This window comes from Siniperca chuatsi, linkage group LG10, assembly GCF_020085105.1.
Source record: "Siniperca chuatsi isolate FFG_IHB_CAS linkage group LG10, ASM2008510v1, whole genome shotgun sequence".
NCBI classification, from domain to species: Eukaryota; Metazoa; Chordata; class Actinopteri; order Centrarchiformes; family Sinipercidae; genus Siniperca; species Siniperca chuatsi.
This window is the reverse complement of record NC_058051.1, coordinates 13,075,006-13,098,156: the sequence shown is the minus strand read 5'-3', so window position 1 is coordinate 13,098,156 and position 23,151 is coordinate 13,075,006. Positions and strand designations below refer to the sequence as shown.

Sequence of the window (23,151 nt, the reverse complement as noted above, 5' to 3'; positions counted from 1 at the left end):
GCACATGCACACACACTTTGAAGTGCATTAAATCTAGTTAGCCGTTATAATCATGTAGCTTCCCAAGGTCGTGAGTTTTTTGTGTCTTAGCTGGAAATGAATATGGAGAGCTCTTTTCATCTGAGAAGTAATGAGGAGAACCTTCCTCTGGAGCTGTGGAGGAGGTTTAGAATCTGTAACAACAAAAAAAAAAAAAAATCAAGGAATTAGATAGCACACGAATGCATGAGCCATTTGTTTATGGAGCTTGTTGACGCTCCTAAATTCATCTTGTGTAACATGCATGCATAGCATTTCCGTTTTTAAAATAAAGGAATAGTGTGTTAATAGAGTGGAGATTCAGTACACTGGAGTGGAATGCAAACAGAGTTGCATCAGGCTGCATCATTCTAGCATTATTTTGTATCACTGCAACAGCATTATCTCCCTTATGTTATCTTTACCAACCTCTCCCTCTCTCTGTCTGCGTCCTACACTGTGCACCATTCTACTTTCCCATGCCCTCTGCAGCCCCCTCGCATCCCTTTCACACCCACGTGTCCCTCCACTCTAGGGTCCACCATTACCACAACTCATAGTGAGCATGCAGCGGGAGACCAAAGGGTTTCTCTTTTTTGCTTTCTATCTTTGTCTCTTCTCTGTAATGAAATCTTTTTTTGGTGTTTTGAGAATGTCTTTTTTTATTCTAAAAGTGTAATCAGAATTTTAAACTCTAAAAACTGACCTTCACCACCTGCCCTACAGTATTTTTTGTTTAGCATTTTATGTTCTGTCTTAATTAGCTTTCCTTTCATAATGTTTTAGTATTTCATAATGCACTGTCTTTATTTGTTCTCCTATAGGTTGTTTTTGTGCTGATTTTATGTGAAATATTGTTTTTCACCTTAGTGAATGATACAATTATTTTCTATTTGATTTAGTTTTATATTAAGTTTGTTGCGATTACTTGATTGACAGAACCATTTTGATGATGGATTAATTATAAGTCATTTATCAAGCAAAAAGTGACAAACATTCACTGGTTTCAGATTCTCAAATGTGACTATTTGTTTCACATCATTGTACACATATTTGGGTTTTGGGCTGCTGTTCAGACAAAACAAGGAATTTAAAGACGTCACATTTGGCTCTGGGAACTGTTGATGGGTATTTTTCACAATTTTTTGACATTTTAAAGACTAAATGATGAATCGATTAAATGAAAAAATCATGTATAGATTAATCTTCTAAATTCTATGCTGCCCATTCTGTTCTATTCAGGCTGAATATAATGATGGGAAATGTTGGTTATTCAAAGCTCACGTCACCATTATATTATTATTGAAATGCGCAGGCCTTCCCATTATTTACCACTTGAGAAATGCAGTCTAGACCTGTACCTTCACCAAATGGCTTGTTGCAATCTGTGCTGACTAACCTGCTCTCTTGCGACCCCCGTCGCCTCAGGCTAGCTCCCATGCAGCCAGGCTAATTGCCTGTGAATTAGCAAGGCCTAATGTGATGCTGTAAAGGGCAGCGCTACCGCGATGGCCTTTGGCCTTTGGCTGAACACCACATGTCACAGACAATCACCTGATATGAATCAGCGCTGGGTTATAATTCTGGCTTCAATCCTCTCCTGCCTGCTCTGTGGGAGATCTGCAACGGAGCGCAGTGGATGTTGGTGCACAGTGTCAAGTGTACTTACGTATGTGGAGGAAGGCTGTTGTCGTTGGCTGCTGGGAGTCATTATGTGGCTGTAGCTGCACTGAGATTCCTCAACTTGTGTCATATGAGTACAACTGAACTTTCACCACTGTACTGTGCTTGTTGTGATTCAGATTTGAGACAATCTGTGGAAGATCTGTGAAAAACCATTTTGTCTGTCCATGTACAGTATGTAGTGCTTGTGTACGTGTGTGGCTCTGTATACAAGGTGATGTGTTACAGGGACGTGTGTGTACACCTGCTTACTTGTGTCTGTTTGTGTGTGTGTCTCCTCTGACTCTGTGTTGATCCCCTTGTCACTAAGTAACACATACAGAACTGTTACATGTACCCCGACATTTCCCATTTTACATGTCACGTTACACTAGTCTGCTGTCCAGATGTATGTGTGTGTGTGTGTGTGTGTGTGTGTGTGTGTGTGTGTGTGTGTGTGTGTGTGTCAAAGTCTCCCTCTTGAAATTTTGATATACAATATAGTAGATTCCTTTTAATTCAAAATAAAGATTTTAATGATACATTTTTGTGTAGACGTAGATTTAAAAAAATAATACATCCACAGAGCTTTTACGAAGGTGCGGAATAAAAGTATCACTTTTCCTAAAAAATGTAATTAATCATTTCAAAAATTCCAAAATTAATGTTTTGTTTATCTCTGTGTGAGATATCTGATGTTTGGTTCCTCCTTCTAACAAGGCTTGTAGTATAACAACGTTGGTATAACGTGGTCGTCAGTTGCCAGTTAGTGTGGAAAAACGGACACTGACGTTAGCAAATATTAGCTATCATAGCTTAATCATCTGAACAATAATAACTAAAATTACAATTCTGCATATTTAAACAAAATCAACAACTACTGACAGCCATAGTTCATACAACCTTAACTAATGTGTTGTCACCGGTTATATTGTCAAAATGTGAAAAATAACGGTTGCGTCCAGTTATGTAACGTTATAGTTCCCTCAAACAATGTATCGTTATAACGAAGATGAGTATCAGAGGGGATTTAGAAGTGAGCCAGAGTTCGACATAACCAATGGCCCGGGGCCAGCACAAGTTTATGCAGGGAAAGTTGATTGACCAGTCACTGGTATGTCCAGGCCAGTGGCAGACTACTTGTGGCTAGCTAGCCATATAGCCAGCTGTGTTGAGCTCAACAGCTACGGTACTCACGTTAAATACTGACATGATCATACATGATCGTCCTTTCCGCCTGCCATTGTGTGGCACAATGTGTGGCACTCAGCTGTTTTTTATAACCCACTATGAGAATGTTTTCAGCAAGAAAACACTTAGCTAACATCAACTTGTAGCTGTCTGTCTAATGTGGAGCGCTGTGGGTTTTAATAGCATCCCTACACTGTACTGTAAAATGTAAATATTTACCTAATGTCTTAAAGTGTAAGATGAATTTCTTTTTACTGTAAGTGTTGCAATATAGGGCCCCTATAATTATTAAATGATTGAAAAAAGGGTTATTTTCATTTTTTAACTATCCATATCCTAAGATTTCCATAGATGATGTTACATGAAACACCACCGCACAAAGTAACCTAAATCTATAGCTAATGTATAGCTATATGTTGCAAAATAAATTCATTACTCTATCACGAAAGATTCATCACTTGACATTACTGATTCTGTCTGAGTCTCAGTCCAACTCGACCATGAAATATGCAGGTTGGGCAACGAACTGGCAACCACTGGAATGGAGTGGAAGGGGAGTGTGTCATCTAGTGGCTGAATGTTCTCAATGTTATCAATAGCACCTTTAAATATGGACTGTAAAATAAAAAACATATATATTTTGCTTTCAAAGATTATCTGATAGCACATTTAATTAACTTTTAGAAAACAAAATCCCAATTTCACTAACAAAAACAGCAAAAATTGGCAGAACCAAGCTTTACCATTTCTCAGTACATTTGTAAAGTGTTTTGGTGTCTTAAAAACAACCATAATAAAAGGAAATCTAGCATTTTAGAAAATGTTAAACCTAAAAACACTAATGTCACACTGCCACAATCTCATTGGAAAGCTAAGTAATAAAGTTTATAGATAGAACCTTATTACAGAAGGCAGAAAATACACTGATTGTTTCCCACAATTTACCATTTCACAGTTAAGCATACTCTTGGTAAAAATTTTGTGATTTTGTTGCGTAGAGATTAATGAGAAACAAGTAGTCAGAAGTTATACTTTCATGTCTATAACATGAAAACACCACATTTGTATTTTTAATATAAACTGTAGCTATTGTTTGAAGAACAAATTATCAGCAGTGTCATTTTTAGGCTCCCTCCATACACATATTCACATATACAGTACATGCAGCTATTAATTATACTTGTATGTGTAACACTGCTGGAGCTTTTAATTACATACTAATCACTAATAGCAGTTTCAATATTAAATTCTTAATTAAAAGCGAGGAATTTCTCTTGCTATCTCCTCGAGGATTTGGCACCCATCCAGCACCGCGTTTCCCTCTCTAACCAGCCAGGCCTGTAGCACTCTCCATATGGCTAATAATAGGCTTAAGGCTGGTTTCCGTAGCATTCGGGAATGCAACAATTATACCACAGAATGAGCTTATTTGCTAGTCCCTGGGTTTGTATCCCGCAAAGAGACATGGGCCTGTCTTTTGTCAGACCCTAAATAACATCAGAGTATTTCATAGAACAAAAGAGGAAACTGTAGAATATTTTTTTCTAGTTTCTAGTCTGAACCAAAGCAGAGTCACTGATTGTCCATTGTGAGCAGTTGATTTAATTTTTAGGTTTTTCAAAAATCTATGGAAAGCTAACTTTGATACAGTGCAAACAACTGGCATAAAGTAACAAAAAGTGCCTCTTCAGCTGTTGCCAATTTGACTTGTTTGTGCTCTGAACACTGTTACTGCAATGAAACATGCACATTATTATTGGGTGTACACTTTTACATGAAACCACCTAGCTATTTCAGATAATCTGACTATTTCGCTGTGACTGCAGTGCATCCACACTAAAATGGCATAATCTAAAAACACAGTGCGCATGTGAAAACGACACGCCGCCACACTAGCACTTTCAGGTAATTTTGGTAGAGATCACTATCCACACTAAAACACCAAAACAAGACAGAAATGGCTCAGTCTTTATCCTCTTTGGTTGCCAAACAACAACATTTCTGCAGACATAAAAGAGATATGATCATGGCTCGTAAATGCTAATTGTTAAACCAAGGCAAACAGCAACTCCAGGCTGCTACACTGAGCTGTTGACCAAATCACCATTTTATGATCGCAAGGTCATCTGACATAATACAGATTGACAGCACTTCTATAACTCGATCGGCTATATTGACATTTTAATCACAGAGAGGGTTAGCGGTGACAAAAATTGGTCTTCTTAAATTTATCTTTGCATAGTCCCAGATTGGGTCGAGCAGGCTTATGTTATAGTTTTTAAAAAAAGATCCGTTTTAGGGCTGAAAAGCTCTGGCCAAGATGGCGAGAAAAAGATGTCTTCAGATTTAGACAGCTTAGTGTGGATTTTGTCTATAACTACTGGCTCAACAGTGCAGTTTCAGTAGTCTTGAATCGAGCAAACTCCTTGCATCATACTCATACTGGTATAATTTCATAGATCCAAACTTACCTCCTATTGCTATTTGACAGGTGGCAAACATCCTTTGCTGTGTTGGTCAATTGCCTGTGCAGAGATGACTAGTTTATTGAAAACTACTGTTTTCAATAAACCAATTCACCACCTGCCATATCGCATTATTAGCATGGCAAGGAGGATTTTAAGAAAATCCAACATATCCTGAGACAAAAATGAGAGAAAACTATCTGTAAATCCTTGGTTAACACTTGGTGAGCGGAATGAGGTATATAAAGTAGCCTAATTGCCTTTACTACAGAAACCGTGAGTATGAGTTGTTCATTCATATAGATGGAAACATTTCTCTGCTTCATTTGTTTGCATTATCAGCATGCAGTGCTATCTAATTAGAGTAGCAATGGATTCTTTATTTTGTATGAATTTGAATGTATTTTATGTTTGTTTTTTGTTCGGGGAAAGTCATTTAGTAAAGTGTAATGTATGTATGTTCCAACTTGTAATGATGTTTATAATTTTGTCTGAATTTCTTCGATTCTTGTGGCAGGAATCTGAATTCGAATGGTGGTGCAGTTTAGTTAGCTTTGTGGACAGTTCATTGAATTTAGCATGGATCAGCATGTACTCTCATTGATGGGTGCTTTGCCCACTGGACGTTTGCACTACAGGGACTAGGTTATCATTCAAGAATGTCCTTACTTGGTCACTAATTATTTTCTAATAGTTATATTTAACTCACTTTCTTTATCAATCATCCTATGTACTGTGTTTAATCCTATTGTGAGAAGCTATAGAAAAGTATTGATGTTGTTTTTGTACATCTCTATAGTTTTCAAGGTGCTTTCTACAGTGCCTGAGATGATGATCAACCGTGAAGCATCAGTTTGAGACTCTCTGTGTCTTGCTTATCCAAGCCAAGGGCTGTTACACTCCTGAACAGCTCAACACAGCTTACCTCTTTTCAATTAATAAGCTCATAACTCACTGTAGAATGGCCTTCAGTTCATCAAGAACGAGAATAGAAAAGGGAGGCTGTCAAACATTATTGGGAGTACAACCAGGGTACTCCTTCCTGCTTGCCCTCCTTCCCTGCTCACTCGCTTCCTCTCCAGGAAAGCCGCTGACAGAAGCTGTCACTTCGCCACAGCATTCTGCTTGACACAACTAGCAACAGGAAGTGTGCCACCATGACCTCTTGCTGCTCTCCAACCTAGTTTGGTCACTGTGTTATTTTTGAAACACTATATTAAAATAACAGCTGAAGGGACTTGTCTTTCTAAATCATTTGTGAGATGAGAAATCCTACTGATGTGACAGGGAGGATGGTAGCTAGGAGAGTATGTCTAATGTTTGGCAGTTCAGTACAGTGGTTACCGACCTGGAGGTCAGGACACCCCAAAGGGTCACAAGATAAATCAGAGGGGTCACGAGATAGTAAAAAACATAGGTACTTTTCTCTAATCTTTGCTTTTTTGTTGTGATAGACTGGATAGTCAGGCCTCTGAGAACAATTTAAATAAAACAGTCTGAGATGGGACCAACACTCTTTGGTTGAACTGCTTGCAACTCATGTGTCATTTTTTGATAGTGGTGGGAATAGTCTTGCTGTGCTGAGGGGTGAGCAACTGAGACCGCTCAAGCCATGCTGGCACGGTGTGAGTGTTTTTCCACTGCACAGCATGGCGAGGTCAAAGAAGTGGTGTACCTTGATATTGTGTTGGAGGTGTTCCGGTTTTCAGAAAACGCAGGAAAAGCCTTTCATGTGATTTAACCGCTCACTGTGTCTGTTTCTGCTTGTACTTTTTATTGGATCTTCGTGATAAACACATTACATTTCCTAAAGCTGCTTCACAATAAAAGCCTCCCTCTGGGTAGTCAGAGGAAAGTTTTAAAATGTGAAGCAGCAGGAAATGTTCAGTTTGCATCAGCAGTAACTTAACACAGCTCCGATACAGATGTAAAGTGATCAGTAAACAGTAAAATAAGGCCGATAGCTGAAAGTACAAATAGGAACACATGAGTGAGACTAAACTCCAAACCACAGAGATTCAGTTGGAAGCTACAAAAGAACTGAGAGCTGAACACAGAGAAACTTTTAAAAACAGACCCTTTTTTCTAGTCACCAGCACAGACACGTGTTGATCTGCACAAAACACAGCTTGTTTGAGGGGAGGAGACCATCATGGGTTTGCCGCGGTCAGCCCTGCTACCAGGCAGGACAACAACAGTGCAGCTCGGCGCAGATATCCCCCTGCTCTGAGAACGCAGTAGAAACGTATGTGTTCATGGCTTGCCGTGGCCCGGTGCAATAATTAAAGCAGACCGACCCGGGCCCGTGGAAACACTAGGGCTTGTGAGTAGACATTGCTCTGTAATGATTTAGCTGATTTAGGACACATTTTGCTGTCACAGGGCCTGCTGGTTGGAATGATACACTGATTTTTAGTATACTCTTATTGTTTTGGAGCTTCTTACTAGATCCCCAGAGACAGCAGCAACTCAACTTCCACCACATCTGAGATGTCTTTGTGCCAGTCACATACACATATATACACACCAACTCGTGCCCTTTCTCTCCTTCTTTTTACATTGCACACACACACACACACACACACACATATATCTGTAAGTAGGAACTGGTGCACTATTGCTGTAAAACATGCATGCACATAGACACACATTCATACGGATGAACAGGTGTGTACATAACTGCTCACAGTCACAGGCGCGTGGACAGGTGCACACACACCTGCCTACATACACACTTATGTGCAGGTGCACACTGAAATACACACCGCTGCATTCACACACACATTCAGGCACATACAACAGTGTATAAACACACAGCACACAGTTACACACACATATCTCATCTTATAGATGATCTTATGACTTGTGTGAAGTACTTCAGTGAGGGAGCGAAGAGGGCGGGGGAAGGGTCCATGAAATCAAATGAATATGTATTAGATGGGGTTTGAAGTAGTAACTTGTATTCAACCTTGCATTCTCATGGAGCGTCTGTCACTCCGTCACCATCAGGATATAATAAGGTATCTCAATGATGCTCAGAACCCAGGAGACTATCACATCTAAGACACCTGTCCGTATGTGCGCGTACCCCCACATTTCCTCTTCCAGCCGACTCTAGCTCTTTATTTCTTTGTGCCTCTTGCACCCTCCCTCCTCCCAGCTCCTTCTCCTCAGCCTTACCTTCAAACTTTACCACATTTTTTCCTTCTCTTTATGCACTGTATAGGTTCAGTTGAAAGTTAATAAAATATCTTCCATCTCTCTCAAAATATCCCCTTATATTTTATATATATTTGTTTCTTGCATTTTTGCATTTGTTTTCAGCAATCAGGTTATTTATTCATTTCATGTGTTCACCTAAAATTGTACTTTATCTTTTTAAGTGCCATCTTAAGCTTTACACAATTTATCTTTATACTGTCAACAGACCTGAAGTTGATACCTTAGGTCGTGTGTTTTACTTGTCTTTCTTGTGTGTTCACAAGACAGACAATGTCCTGTGTTCAATGTCCTGTTAAATCTCAAATAAAATAAAATCCAAAATTTATGACTGGCTGAGGGTTAAAACTTGGTTTATCGATAAAAACAAAATGCGACAAAGTGCAACGGAAACAGACATAGCAAATAAATGTGTAACCGATAATGGAAATGTTAAATTTACATTACAGGAGATGAACAGAAGACAGGGAGTCATCTTTATAAAATATACAGTTGTATGCAAAAGTTTAGGAACCCCTGACAATTTCCATGATTTTCATTTATAAATATTTGGGTGTTTGGATCAGCAATTTCATTTTGATCTATCAAATAACTGAAGGACACAGTAATATTTCAGTAGTGAAATGAGATTTATTGGATTAACAGAAAATGTGCAATATGCACCAAAACGAAATTAGACAGGTGCATAAATTTGGGCACCCCAACAGAAAAATCACATCAATATTTAGTAGAGCCTCCTTTAGCAGAAATAACAGCCTGTAGACGCTTCCTATAGCCTGTAATGAGTGTCTGGATTCTGGATGAATGTATTTTGGACCATTCCTCCTTACAAAACATCTCCAGTTCAGTTAGGTTTGATGGTTGCCGAGCATGGACAGCCCGCTTCAAATCACCCCACAGATGTTCAATGATATTCAGGTCTGGGGACTGGGATGGCCATTCCAGAACATTGTACTTGTTCCTCTGCATAAAGGCCAGAGTAGATTTTGAGCAGTGTTTTGGGTCGTTGTCTTGTTGAAATATCCAGCCCCGGCGTAACTTCAACTTTGTGACTGATTCCTCAACATTATTCTCAAGAATCTGCTGATATTGAGTGGAATCCATGCGACCCACAACTTTAACCAGATTCCCAGTACTGGCACTGGCCACACAACCCCACAGCATGATGGAACCTCCACCAAATTTTACTGTGGGTAGCAAGTGTTTTTCTTGGAACGTTGTGTTCTTTTGCCGCCATGCATAACGCCCCTTGTTATAACCAAATAACTCAATCTTTGTTTCATCAGTCCACAGCACCTTATACCAAAATTAAGCTGGCTTGTCCAAATGTGTGTTTGCATACCTCAAGCGACTCCGTTTGTGGCGTGTGTGCAGAAAAGGCTTCTTTCGCATCACTCTCCCATACAGCTTCTCCTTGTGCAAAGTGCGCTGAATTGTTGAACGATGCACAGTGACACCATCTGCAGCAAGTTGATGTTGTAGGTCTTTGGAGGTGGTCTGTGGGCTGTTTTTGACCGTTCTCACCATCCTTCGCCTTTGCCTCTCCAATATTTTATGTGGCCTGCCACTTCTGGCCTTAGCAAGAACTGTGCCTGTGGTCCTCCATTTCCTCACTATGTTCCTCACAGTGGACACTGACAGCTTATATTTCTGCGATAACTTTTGTAGCCTCCCTAAACCATAATGTAGAACAATCTTTTTTTCAGGTCATTTGAGAGTTGTTTTGAGGCCCCCATGTTGCCACTCTTCAGAGGAGAGTCAAAGAGAACAACAACTTTCAATTGGCCACCTTAAATACCTTTTCTCATGATTGGATGCACCTGTCTATGAAGTTCAAGGCTTAATGAGCTCACCAAACCAATTGTGTGTTCCAATTAATCAGTGCTAAGTAGTTACAGGTATTCAAATCAACAAAATGACAAGGGTGCCCAAATTTATGCACCTGTCTAATTTCGTTTTGATGCATATTGCACATTTTCTGTTAATCCAATAAACCTCATTTCACTACTGAAATATTACTGTGTCCTTCAGTTATTTGATAGATCAAAATGAAATTGCTGATCCAAACACCCAAATATTTATAAATGAAAATCATGGAAATTGTCAGGGGTTCCTAAACTTTTGCATACAACTGTACTTCATGTAATGCCTGCCTCTAATTATACACTGTCTCAAACAAGCAGGTGATGGTTCAACTCTGTCTTAAAACAATACTAACATGCCCATATGAACAATTTTTGGTGGCTGCAATCATTCTTCCTGTTCATACTAGCTGCAAAGAGAAAAATGCACAGTCTTTCTAAATATTACTTCCAAATGTAAGCTGAAGCTAATATGAGGCTTAAATTTACACACCTGACATGTCCTAACTGACAAGTTAGGTGTGTAAATATCTCCCACAGTTAGTCTTTTTAGTTTGAAATTTTCTGTTTGTGTAGGTACAAAGAAGACTAGCTTTGGAAGATGCCCACTTGATTTGCCTTGAACTCAGACTGCTGAAGACTCATGCAATATTACACAGAAGAAGAACTATAGATTTTGTCTCTCATCACTCACATTTAAATTTCTCTGTTAAGGGATCTCTTTGCAGCCAGTATGGACAGCAGGATATAGTGACCAATAATGCTTTCAGTGTACATCATTGGCACGAGTATTGTATCTACCCTCATGCCACTAGGATCCTAAATGAGGTCACTGCCTAAGACTGCCCCCCCCCTGCCTCATACACCATTATCATACACATATATTTATTACTAATCCTATTCACTGTGATACCTTATATGATTACATATGACAAATAAACTTGATTGACTGATTGTGAGGGACCGAGCTGGTAGGCATGAGGAGTCACAGGTGAATTTTATTTACCCAAAAATAGAAGAAACAATTTACAAAATATACAACAAAGTTCTGGGCCCATAAAAGAGGTCAACTAAACAGAACTTAACTCAGGCCATGCTAACCTAACATAAACTAAACAGAGTTACATGTAGGTCTAAATAGACCTACATGTAACAAAGACTAAACTGAACACAAAGGGGAACATATATAATGGCTGAGCAGACCATTTTTTAAATGAAGGGGTAACCAAAAGACAAACGCTACGAACTAAACTATGAATAACACAATGCAGGACAATTAATCTAACAGTATAAATTATTTAGCAATTAACCAAAACAAAAGGCTCTTCATTTAGTACCACTTCTGTTGGTCACTGCCTAAGTTACATTTTTATATGTTGCAAGAAATAAATATGCAAGATACTTCATCTGCAATACATTGAAATATTCTGTCATACTGATGGTTAAAAAGTGGGACTATCGTAGTTGTATAACAAAAATAACACCCCACTAATAAAATAGTATGGTTAATAAATAATTACACAAAAGTGTCATTTGTTTGTTGAAATGCATTTCTTTTTCCGTGGGGGTGGGGTGTTAGAGTTTAACACTAATAAACTCAACTAGCCTGCTTCATCAGGACTATGTGGGTGTGGTTTGATCAGATCACAGTGGCCTGGCAACAACCCCACAACTATCATCACATTTTGAGTCAAATGTTGCTAAATCCTGATTGGTGCGAGCGATGTGGCATCACCTTTTCCTAACTGAGCCTGCCCACCTCAAACCAGTGAGAAGAGCACGGAGGCAAAAAAAGAAATATAGAAATCTCTCATGTGGAATAGCCAACACTGTTCTAACTTTGGCAGAAAGTAGTGTGTTCATGTACGATCTAATCACTCATAGTAAGAAGCCGATTGAGAAAACAAGTTTTCAGGACCTTTAAGCTAATGTTTATCACAGAAATATTCTTTGGGAGTCCTAGTTGACTTCTCTCCTTAAGTTTTTATGCACACAGGCAGAAAATGAATGAGACTGTTACTTCTTGAAACCTAGACACCCGGAAACCTAGACAACCTTCCTCCCACTTTGCAACTCTATGCCAGTTGGGCTGTACTGTATGTTTCCAGTGCACCGAATTTCACCAACCATTTCAGTGTAATCAGCATTGTTTTGTTAAAATGGGAAGTGTTGTTGCCTCACTTGCGAAACATCAGTTTTCAAGACAAGTTAATGTCTTTAATTCAGTTTAGAGGAAATGCCATCTCATGTTGCCCCTTTGTATTTAACTCAACTGCCATGACCCAAATCTTCCAAACCTACCCACTTACGTAACTTCAGTCTTCTCTGTGTGACCTGTTTCCTTGGCGCATCTACACACACATACACACGCACACACACACAGCAAGCTTCCTGCCTATGGGCCTATATCCTTCTGGCTCCTTTAACCTGCACCCTACCTCATCAGCACACACATGCACATACTTAAACCTCTTCAGCCATTTCTGTCAACCTTCAAACTTGTCATTCTTTCTTTGATCACTTTCTCTGACTGATCCACGCATACATAAACACACACACACCCACACACACATACGCACACAGTCTTACACTTTCCTCTGTCTTTCCTCTCCTCCCAAAAGCATGTTTCCAAAACCTGACTTTTTGTCACACATCACATTATATCACATTGCATTTTGTCAAAAAGTCATCCATGCTTATCAAGCCCTCCTTATATAACTAACCTCTTCAAGTCCAGGATGCTGCACCCTACGTTAAGCAGGAGCAGAAGCAGCACCCGCTACCACATACACGCATAAACAGTACATACTGTACATACCACGCATGCATGCACAAAGCCTCATATCATAATAACTGTGTAAAGACGGTTGTTTGACCTTATTTATCCTCCACATAGCTCTTAATCTCTAAAAATTCCCTGTAAAGTCAGGATTCATTATGGGAACTGTACATGTACAGTAGATTGTAAAATGAATGGATGCAGGTGCACTCTAGTCTGCACTCAAAATGATATACACGGTGTATTCATGCATATGTAAGCACATACACACTCTTAGTCAAACAAAACAAATAATCAAGATAATCACAAAATAATCCACAGATTTGTTGTAAGAAGTTTCATGTAGGAACTATTTTCTTTCTACCGATAGTTCCTACTTGAAACTGCTCACAACAAGGTCTGTATATTATCTTGAGTAACCGGGTCATGATTTCTGGAAAGAGACATTGCTGTTGAGTTTTTCAAATGTATTTTTTTGGCGATTTGAGCACCACAAGCCAAGTGCCATATAGCTCCATTATATTAAAAGAATGCATACATCTCTACAGCCGATATCTCCAAAACTCGGTAACTCACACCAAAACAATCTAGATGGATAAATAGCACTACAGGTGAGATTTTTGATTTGGGGGTGAATTGTCCCTTGTAAGAAACTTTTGGATCTCCACTACAGTTTAAAAATGTTAATTATTTAAGTTCAACTAAAGTAATTTTTTTATTTTTTGAGCCCACTGTAAAATAAAGTTATTTGGATTTGGACAAGCTATGCACCAGGAGTTCGTATATAGGGTACTTTCAACCCGTTCTCATTGTCACGCCTCTCAGCGTCGTATACAGATGCACATGGTATCCTTTAGCGTCTGTAGGAGACGCCCTCAGAAACTACTTAGGTAGTGGGAAGTCACTTGACATAAGTCACGTAACTTGTAAGGTACGTGTTGATTAGGTTTAGGCAACAAAACTACTTGCATAGGTAGTAGGAAGTCAAGTGACTTAAGCCGGCCCGACATAGAGAGAAGGGAGTTGCGATATCTTTTAAATATGGGCGCACATTTTCAGACAGTTGCTTCTGGAAGACATTCATAGTGTTGCACTCGGAACTTGTTCACATGAAAAGTGACAGAAATAGTTGTGTCAATAATGAAAAAAGGGAGCAAGAGAGAGAAGTTCAAAGCCTGGCTCACACTGATTTACTGAATTTAGAGACTGTTGAGACATTTTCCTGCTGTGGAAACAACGGGTGTATATGTTGTGTATGTCATTTTTCTCATGCCAAAGTTATTACGCTGAACCAGTAGTCTTCTTCAATGTCCTTCCTACGTTTCACACAAACACACCCAGACACACTCACACGATGCCTGTGACTGTGTGATCCATCAGCTACTGGGCAGGAATGGCATGGCCCAGCTCGGCACAATAAGCTCATTAATCAGGCAGGGTGAGAAGTGGGTGGAAGGAGGATACAGCAGTGAATCTCATTATCTTACTTCACAGCACTGCTAATCATTACATTTATTGATGATGATTGATGAATGATGACTATCATTCAGTGAGAGGAGATTACTGTTTCCGTAACATGTAGGAAAGAAGGCAATCGTACTTATGTATCCACATGTATGATGTGCACACAAGCAGGCTTAGACTGATGCTTTCCGAGCGAAAGGAATGTCTCCCTTTTCACTACACAATTATACACACAAAGACATACACACACACACACACACACACACACACACACACAAACACAGTTTCCTTCTTGAACACGTACGGCCTTGCGGCTAAGTCGTGAAACTGTGGTAGGTTTATTTATTTTATATTCTTTATGTTCACTTTTTCTGTCATTGACAAGAAAAAAGAAGCTGTTTTATGTGTCATTGACCTTTTTCTTTGTGTGTGTGTGTGTACTGTATTAAATGATCATACTGTAAATTAAATTGAACAGATTGTAATTGTTGAGGATAATATGTAGGCTGGGTGATACTGACAAAATCAAATTTCACCATATATTTGACCAAAAAAAAAACAAAAATCAACATGTATTGATGACATGTAAAGCTGATAGTATTTTGTGGGTGACAGCTGTACTGTGTTTTGTGCTACTTAGCAGATGTTAGCATGCTAATACGCTAATCTAAGATGGTGAACATTGTATGAACATTATACCTGCTGAACATCATGTCAGCATTCTCATTCTCACAGCCTCACAGAGCCACTAGCATGGTTATAGACTCTTGACTCTGTGGAGTCTTGTTTTAATATCTTGGCTACATTTTGATTATATTACATTGATATTTTGCACACCTCTAATTGCCAAGTACATTACAGTAATGAAAATAAACAATGCATAAACACACATGGGACAGCAAGACTTCAATTAATTCAGCAATGTACAGCGGCAGTAATGTTGCAAGCTGCATACACATTGTACATGTCACTCTACAAATATCCTGTACATGTAGCAGTTCAGTGAGTATAATTTAGTACAGTTTTTTTTTAGTAAAAACAATTCAGAGCAAGTGGATTTGTACAGCAAGTTTAATGACATTAAACACTGGAACATGGTGAGAAGATGTATGATTCCTCCAAAGCAGACTTGTAGTGTTTAAGATATCACATGGATTTTTAGAGCTGAGCAATATGACACCAAATAAATACTACAACAATCGTTATTTAACTCTGGTCTGCCTTTTTTCCTACCATCATGGTTCATTGACAACTAAAATTCAGTATTAAATGATCTGCTGAAATATGTTTTAAATATGCCAGACTATTAACACTGACTATTAACAACATAAGGAAGTTAGTGTGATAAACATGCATTGCTTGGTATCCTGACGTTCCCAGTTTAGGTTACAGGGTGTTTTTGTAGACATGTGGATCACCAATTGTAAGGGACACACTCATGAGGAAAACACCCAGCCCCCGTGCCCCAAATCATCCTAGAAATAATACTTAAAACTCTTTATTTACTAAAAGGGGACAGCGTATGACTCCACACAGCGGGGAAAAGCATCTGTAACTTTTTGGTACAACACCCGTCCCCAACAGAACACACAGAAAGTGAAAAGTACCAGAGTGTGCAAAGTCTGAAATACACACGGTTGTGCAGACACTGCAAGTAGTGCACAAGTGTGCAAAAACTGCTTGGGTAATAAAAAATAGTGTGTAAATAAACAAAGAGTAGGTAGAGGTTAGCAAAGTTAGACGGGCTGGCTGCTGAAGTGACGGGCGGACTTGGTGTTAATGATCCAGCGTCTCCTCCCACAGGAACGTTTTTGGAACAGATGGTTGCCTTTGTGTGCCGAGCTAGTGGCAGTCCTCCTTGCCATTTTCATCACCCGACTGTCACGCATTTTCTTGATGGACGGCCGCAAAGAGCCAGTGACCCGCTAAGTAGAGCAGCTTGATACTGCCGGAGCTTCTCTCGAGGAGGAGCCAGGCGAGGCAGAGGTGGACCAGGCTGTTATGGTATGCTAGAGACAGCGAGAGAAGGTGGTTTTTGTAGGAGAAACAAAGCCGGTGTTGAGCAGTGAGAGCTCAGGAGAAAGAGTAGAGAAATACTTCCCATCCCTCTGTCTTCTCCCCTCCTCCTCCCCAGTGGTATTAATTAGCAGAAGCAGATGAGTGGAGAACGGGAGCCTGAAGGGAGAACAGGTTCATGTCAGGTTAGCCTACACTGTTGTGTCTCTCTCTCTCTCTCTCCTTTCCTTTCCCTTTTCTCACATATACAAAACACACACACACAAACAATAGGAGGTGTTACAAATTGTAGAAATGTCAGTTTCCCCCCAGTATAGCCAAAACTATGAATTTGTTATATGCTTTAAAATTTGTGGAGTCTTCATGAAGCCCAATTTAACTTGAATCTCTACAGCTGTCTACATCTGCGGCAGAACGGCTCACATTTCACTCGTGACTGTGACCTGAAGAAGAAGAAAAGTAAACGTAAATTTTGTGTAGAAGAAATATTTTTTGATTTTCTCCTATCCCATTAATAATAATAATAATAATAATAATAACTATTATTATTATTATTATTATTATTATTATTATTATTATTATTAATTATGTTGTGACCCCTCAGATTTATCTTGTGACCCGTCTCAGGGCTCCCGACCCCCAGGTTGTGAACCACTGGTCTAGAGGAGCAAAAGAACTACTGTTGCAATGAACACTATAAACTGGGACCAGAATCACTTGATAGTACAATAAAGTGACTGTAAATGTAATTTACTTATTCAAAAAAGTGGATTTAGTGTTAAATTACTCTGTAACTTTTTTTGTCATGCCTTTCGTCCCCTTCCTTTCTCTCTTTCTCTGTTTCTCTGTCTGTCTCTCCCTGCAGAATTCTATACGACACAACCTGTCCTTGAACAAGTGTTTTCTCAAAGTGCCTCGCTCCAAAGACGACCCTGGAAAAGTAAGTATTTCCTGAACAATGTAATGTGATTGAAAAGCTCAGCTTGAATTACGGAGCGACACACAATGAAAATGCAAGCCTATTTCTGCAAGCTTACAAATAAGGCAGAGGCGATGGTGATTACTTTTCACGTGTTTAGTCGACCTCGAATCACACGTGTGTGCACACTTGTGCATAAGTGCACCGAAAGACACCCATACTTACTTGTTCTCTTTCTTTGTCTCACACACACACACACAGCGTCTGCACTTAAAAGCAATTTGTAGCTCCATAACCGGCTGAATGCCTAATGCCGCTTTCTCTGTTTTCTGCGGCTCTCTGATATTGATTCCGCCAAGTAATAATGTGGTACAGGGAGTAATGAATAATAAGTATATGTAGGTACACTCCTTCAGATGCGAGGCCGTTCACGCATCTGTTATGCTTTATTAGGCCCTGTTTCACACTCTCTCTCTCTCTCACATACACACACACACACACACAATCAGTGGAAGCTTTAGATACGTTTCATCACTGCTACTACTGTGGTTAGGAAGCAGAGTTGCCACGGCCACTTCAGCAGCGCCAGTTTGATAACAACAATCTGTCAATTCCTTGTTTGTGCTGAATTGAAGGAATTGCTCAGATGGGGAAAGTATATAATTACAGTTGATCACTGAAGCTTGCCCATTTTTTAATAAAACTCAAATGTCTGCATTTCAACTCATCATAGGGTCAATGTGAGAAGCAATCCACTATTTTTACAAAAACTGACAAGCCAAAACTTTTCATTGAGCACTGAAAACTCTGTACGTTTTGTTTGGGGGGAGTGCAGGAGGGAGTTTCTCCAGGCTGCAGGGATTTTGGAGCCATTGAAAAATGAATTAGGGGGAAGAAGGTTTAAATAATTCAAACAAAATCCTTGGGCTTTAGTGGAGGCCTATAGTCTGCAAAGACACAAAGAGAGCGGCTCCCCCCTGATTAGCCTGACTTGGACCTGACCAGAACCTTAATTCACATTGTCGATCGAAGTGGTCGATACCTCGGCATGGGGGGGGAGGTCGTGTGTGTAGTGAAGTTGAATGTACAAGCTCTGTTTGAAGCCATAGAGAGAGGGGAGAAGCTAAATCATGCATGTGCTAACGTTAATTGGCTGTGTACTGTTCAGTGATGTGGGACTGAGAGACGGGGAGGAGAAAAGGCAAGGATGGAGGGGGGGGCTAGATGTTGAGAGACAAGCCGTGTTTGTGTGTGTGTGTGTGTGTGTGGCCTAGATGAACCTCCTGAATTCAGTCTGCAGCTTTGGACCTCCTTGGGAGGGAAGAGGAAAAATGAAAGGAGTATAAAAAAAAAACAGACTGGGAGGAAATCAAGGACCTAAAATCACCTCCTCTCTCATTTTATGTGTTTATTTTGGAGGCTGCTGTGTTTTAACATTGTGTATCTAAAGGATTGCAGTGGATTTTCTGGGGAAGGGAAGCAGGAGTATGCACCACAGCAAAACTAAATCTAGAGAAAATTGATTGGATACAGAACTGGAATAACAACAGATACATTGGTTTTATTGGTTGCAAGGGAGATCCATCTACTGCACTTTTTGTCTGTTTAGTGACACTTGTTTCCCCTCCATTAGAGGGACTGAAGCAGCCTCACTGAGAAGAAGTGAGAGAAAAAAGACTTAATAGTATCCACAGTGGTGGGAGATACATCAGAAACAAATAAAGTACGGGATGGATATTACTCCACCACACACAATAATTGACAAGTAATGAAAGATAATAGATATAAGGTATAGTGAACAATATAATATATGTGTTCAAATCCACCACCCTAAAACAGGGGGGCAATTATGTGCAAATGAATAAAGTAGTAAAATCAAACGTGGAATAATGACAGCACAGCTAACAACAATTTAAAGGAGCAGTGTGTAAGATTTAGGGGGCTCTATTTGCAGAATGTGGCATAAATGGAATTTAATATTCATTATGTTTTCATTAGTGTATAATCAGCTGAAAATAAGAATTGTGTTTTCATTACCTTAGAATAAGCCCTTTATGTCTACAGAGGGAGCGGATCCTCTTCCACTTAGGCCGCCATGTTGAACCGCCGTGTTTCTACAGTAGCCCAGAACAGACAAATCAAATACTGGCTCTAGATAGGGCCTTTTGCAGCTACCATAGTTTCACCTACACTCTTGGAAGGGGAGGGTGAGCCGAGTGGTATTCAAATGGTTGCAAACTGCAATTTCACCGCTAGATGCCACTAAATCTTACATACTGCTCTTTTAAGGGTTAAAATTGTTATTCATAAGAATATATGGGGGTTCATAATAATACTGGTCCGGGTTGTTTTTCTGTAGGAAATTTAAGTCTTTCTAAATGTTTAAATGTTTTGTGTCCAGTGCCTTGTTTTATGCTGTTGTATGTTGATATGAACAGAATTAACAAGTTTATTAAAATGGCTGGATCTATAATTGGTTTGACCACCAGTGTTGGGCAGTAACGTGTTACAGTAATGTTATTACAGTTTTCAGAGCAGTGTAAGGGATTACAATTTGAAATTTAGTAATTACATTACAGTTACTCATAGCAGTAATACTCCATTACTTTGGCATCATGGGGTTTAGCTTGTTTGCTGTCTTACGAGGCGTTAGATGCAGTTTCATCTCTGGCTGGTCTGTGACATGCTAACGCAGGGACTGGAGGTGTGGGCAGGTGGTTAGCCTCTACCCAAAGACGAGAAAAGGGTCTCCTGGTTAAATCCAAAGTTGTCTTATTCACACATTGTGTGTTCTTAGCTGGCTTGCTAACGTTAACTGCTGGTGAACCTACTAGAGTGCTACTACTGTACGTGCAGTCACCAGAGCTAACATTAAGCTAACTGTTGATGGTCAGTAAACACAACATAGGCTGGCTGATTAAACCATGATGTCTTTTTTATTCCTACACGTGTTAATAAAAATAAAAAAAGGGTCTAAAAAGTCTGAAAGTCTAAAAAGTGTGTTGAGTGACCGGTTAAGGATGCTGAGATGATCCAAAGATTTAGAGGGTCTTTTGTGAAACTTTTGAATGATGTGATTTATGTTCTTGACATACATTGTTTGGTTTTGTTTTATATGTATTGTTTACATAGTTATAGCCTGTTTTATTGGTCAACCTATGTTCTTGATCGACTAAATACATAGTTTTTTAATTAGTGGTTTGGCGAGCTCCTGAGCTACCCTAATGTCCTCTTGGAACATGTGTTAGTTGTGGCAGCATGTCTTTTGCATGTTGCCTGCTGTGATCTGCCTATGTGATGTTGTTGCTATTTTTGTTTTGAAGTGATTATTTGAGGACCTCTTCCACCACTTACTCCTTATTAATGAAAGATTAAAAAAAAACGAATAATATGAAAGTGTACCTAAACCTACAGAGCAATCAAAAGCACTGAAGAAATACACAATCAGCTTCTATCAAACACAAAGCTTAATGTTGTTTTATTGGGGTCACTCTCCAGGGTTCCTACTGGGCCATAGACACCAATCCTAAAGAAGACACAGTACCCAGCAGGCCTAAGAAGAGACCACGCTCTGGAGAAAGGGTAAGTACCTCAACCATGCCTTATAAAACCCTCCTTTTAACACTAGAGCTCATTGTTTTGAAAACCTCAAAACAATAATGTGGTGGTATTCAACATCTTCAAAGTAAGTAGAGACTTAAACTCTTGTTATGTGTGGTTTTTGCTATCACAAAACAATAATCTCACCTTCCTTTTTTAGTTTTTTAGTATTTCTTTATACCAGTGACATGACCGAGATTGAAAAAAACTGCTCCGTACACCTGAGATTTTACAGAAATGTTTGTGTGTGAACAGACTTCCAATCTTTTTTTCTTTTTCCACATTATAATGATGCCAGGATAGACCAGCAGGCAAACAAGGTGCCTGTAAAGAAAACAAACAAAACTAAGAGTTTACAGGCACGCTAGCGGCTCTGTGAGGCTGTACTTAAGCACAGTGGTGCTTTTAGCTAAATGCTAACATAAGCATGCTAACATGTTGATGTTAAGGTATCATTTCTACCATGTTCACCCTCTTAGTTTAGCTTGTTAGCATGCAAACATTTGCTAATTAGCAGTAAACATGAAGAACGGCTGAAACTTATGGGAATGTCATTAGTTTTACAGGGATTTAGTCATAAACCAATATATTGTACTAATTGAAATTTTGACCTGGTACATTAAAAGTCAGGAGATCACCAAAGTGATTTTCATCCTGAGGGGGACATGAATGTCTGGACCAAATTTCAAGACAATCCATCCACTAGTTGAGACACAAATGTGAACCTCATGGTGGCTTTGGAGGAAAAGTCACAGGATCACAGAAGTCAGAGGGATTCATCCTCTGGTTTATACAAAATATGGCAATCCATCCAAGAGTGGTTGAGATATTTCAGTCTGGACCAAAGTGGTGTGCGTAATACAGACATATTATATATTGATATTGCCATCCAAAGAGACATTCTACTAGCATGGCTAAAGACTGGATTCAACGCTGACTAATGCAAATACAATGTCTAAAACACATCAGCAAATTAACAAATTCTCTATTTATTCTGGTATGTGTATTTTTGTGATTCCATGGTATAAATTGTAATCAGTGGCACACCATGCCACGGTTTTGCAAATTTTTTGACTAGATACACATGTTGCACCTGCATCACAGTTGAAAAGGGTCTGGGATTATGGGCTAGATCAGTGATTCCAAGAAGATCCGGTGACAGGGAAAAATATGGTTTAGGGGATGTATCATCTTTACACGAGATGTAACCATTCCCGACACCACGCTTCATATACTGATACTGTGCAGCTTCAATCAATTTAACATTGATTCCACAGCTACATGGTACAAATAAATCTCTCTAAGAAGAGAATAAACATGCAGGTTATTCTTTTTATTGCTTACCTTGTACTTTTTTCTTGCTGCAATGCTTGTTTGAAGGGTCTCTATCAGTCTAATTGTCAATCATACCATCTGGCTGGACTTTGAAGAGGATCTGTTCTTGTAATTATTACTTTGCTATTTTTCTGGCTTTACAAAGATCATAACTACGTCATGCACCTTTTTCCTTGGCTGGGTTGAACAGGCAGGGTTATCCTTGTTACCAGGTTTGCTTTGTGCCACTTGATTGATATTGATCTCCTTATTACTGGACCTATCTTACTGGAGAATGCTAAAAAACATGCCTGTGTCTGATAAATACCCCATCTCCAGCACCTGTGCCATTTTCTATGTACCCTGTGCCATTAGAGAACCAGAGCCTATAGTCTCCATTAAATAATGTCACGATCATAGGTTGCAGTAGATCAAGTAGGGTTGCCTTACATGTTAATACATGTTAACCACACCTCCTGGATTTGCACTTTTCAAGATGCCACAGAAATACAGAAAAAACAAGCTACAGAATCGATGTGATAACACAGAAGTAGGAATGAAAATTGGTTTTGGGAAACTGATTGACAGCGGCCGAGGTTGTAAATGTATGGAACCCTGCGTCAACCCGGCACAATGCGGCTG

At 39.4% G+C, this 23,151-nt stretch overlaps 1 protein-coding gene across 7 annotated transcripts in view; it reads left to right on the top strand.

Moving 5' to 3' along the window:
* LOC122882861 (forkhead box protein J3-like) overlaps positions 1-23,151 on the top strand; it is a 68,102-nt gene that overhangs the window by 20,495 nt on the left and 24,456 nt on the right. For all 7 annotated transcript variants that reach the window (XM_044210746.1, XM_044210749.1, XM_044210750.1 and 4 more), the window contains 2 exons: positions 17,542-17,616; positions 21,094-21,177. In XM_044210746.1, the coding sequence (XP_044066681.1) occupies positions 17,542-17,616; positions 21,094-21,177 (159 nt within the window). The remainder of the gene's footprint in view (positions 1-17,541; positions 17,617-21,093; positions 21,178-23,151) is intronic.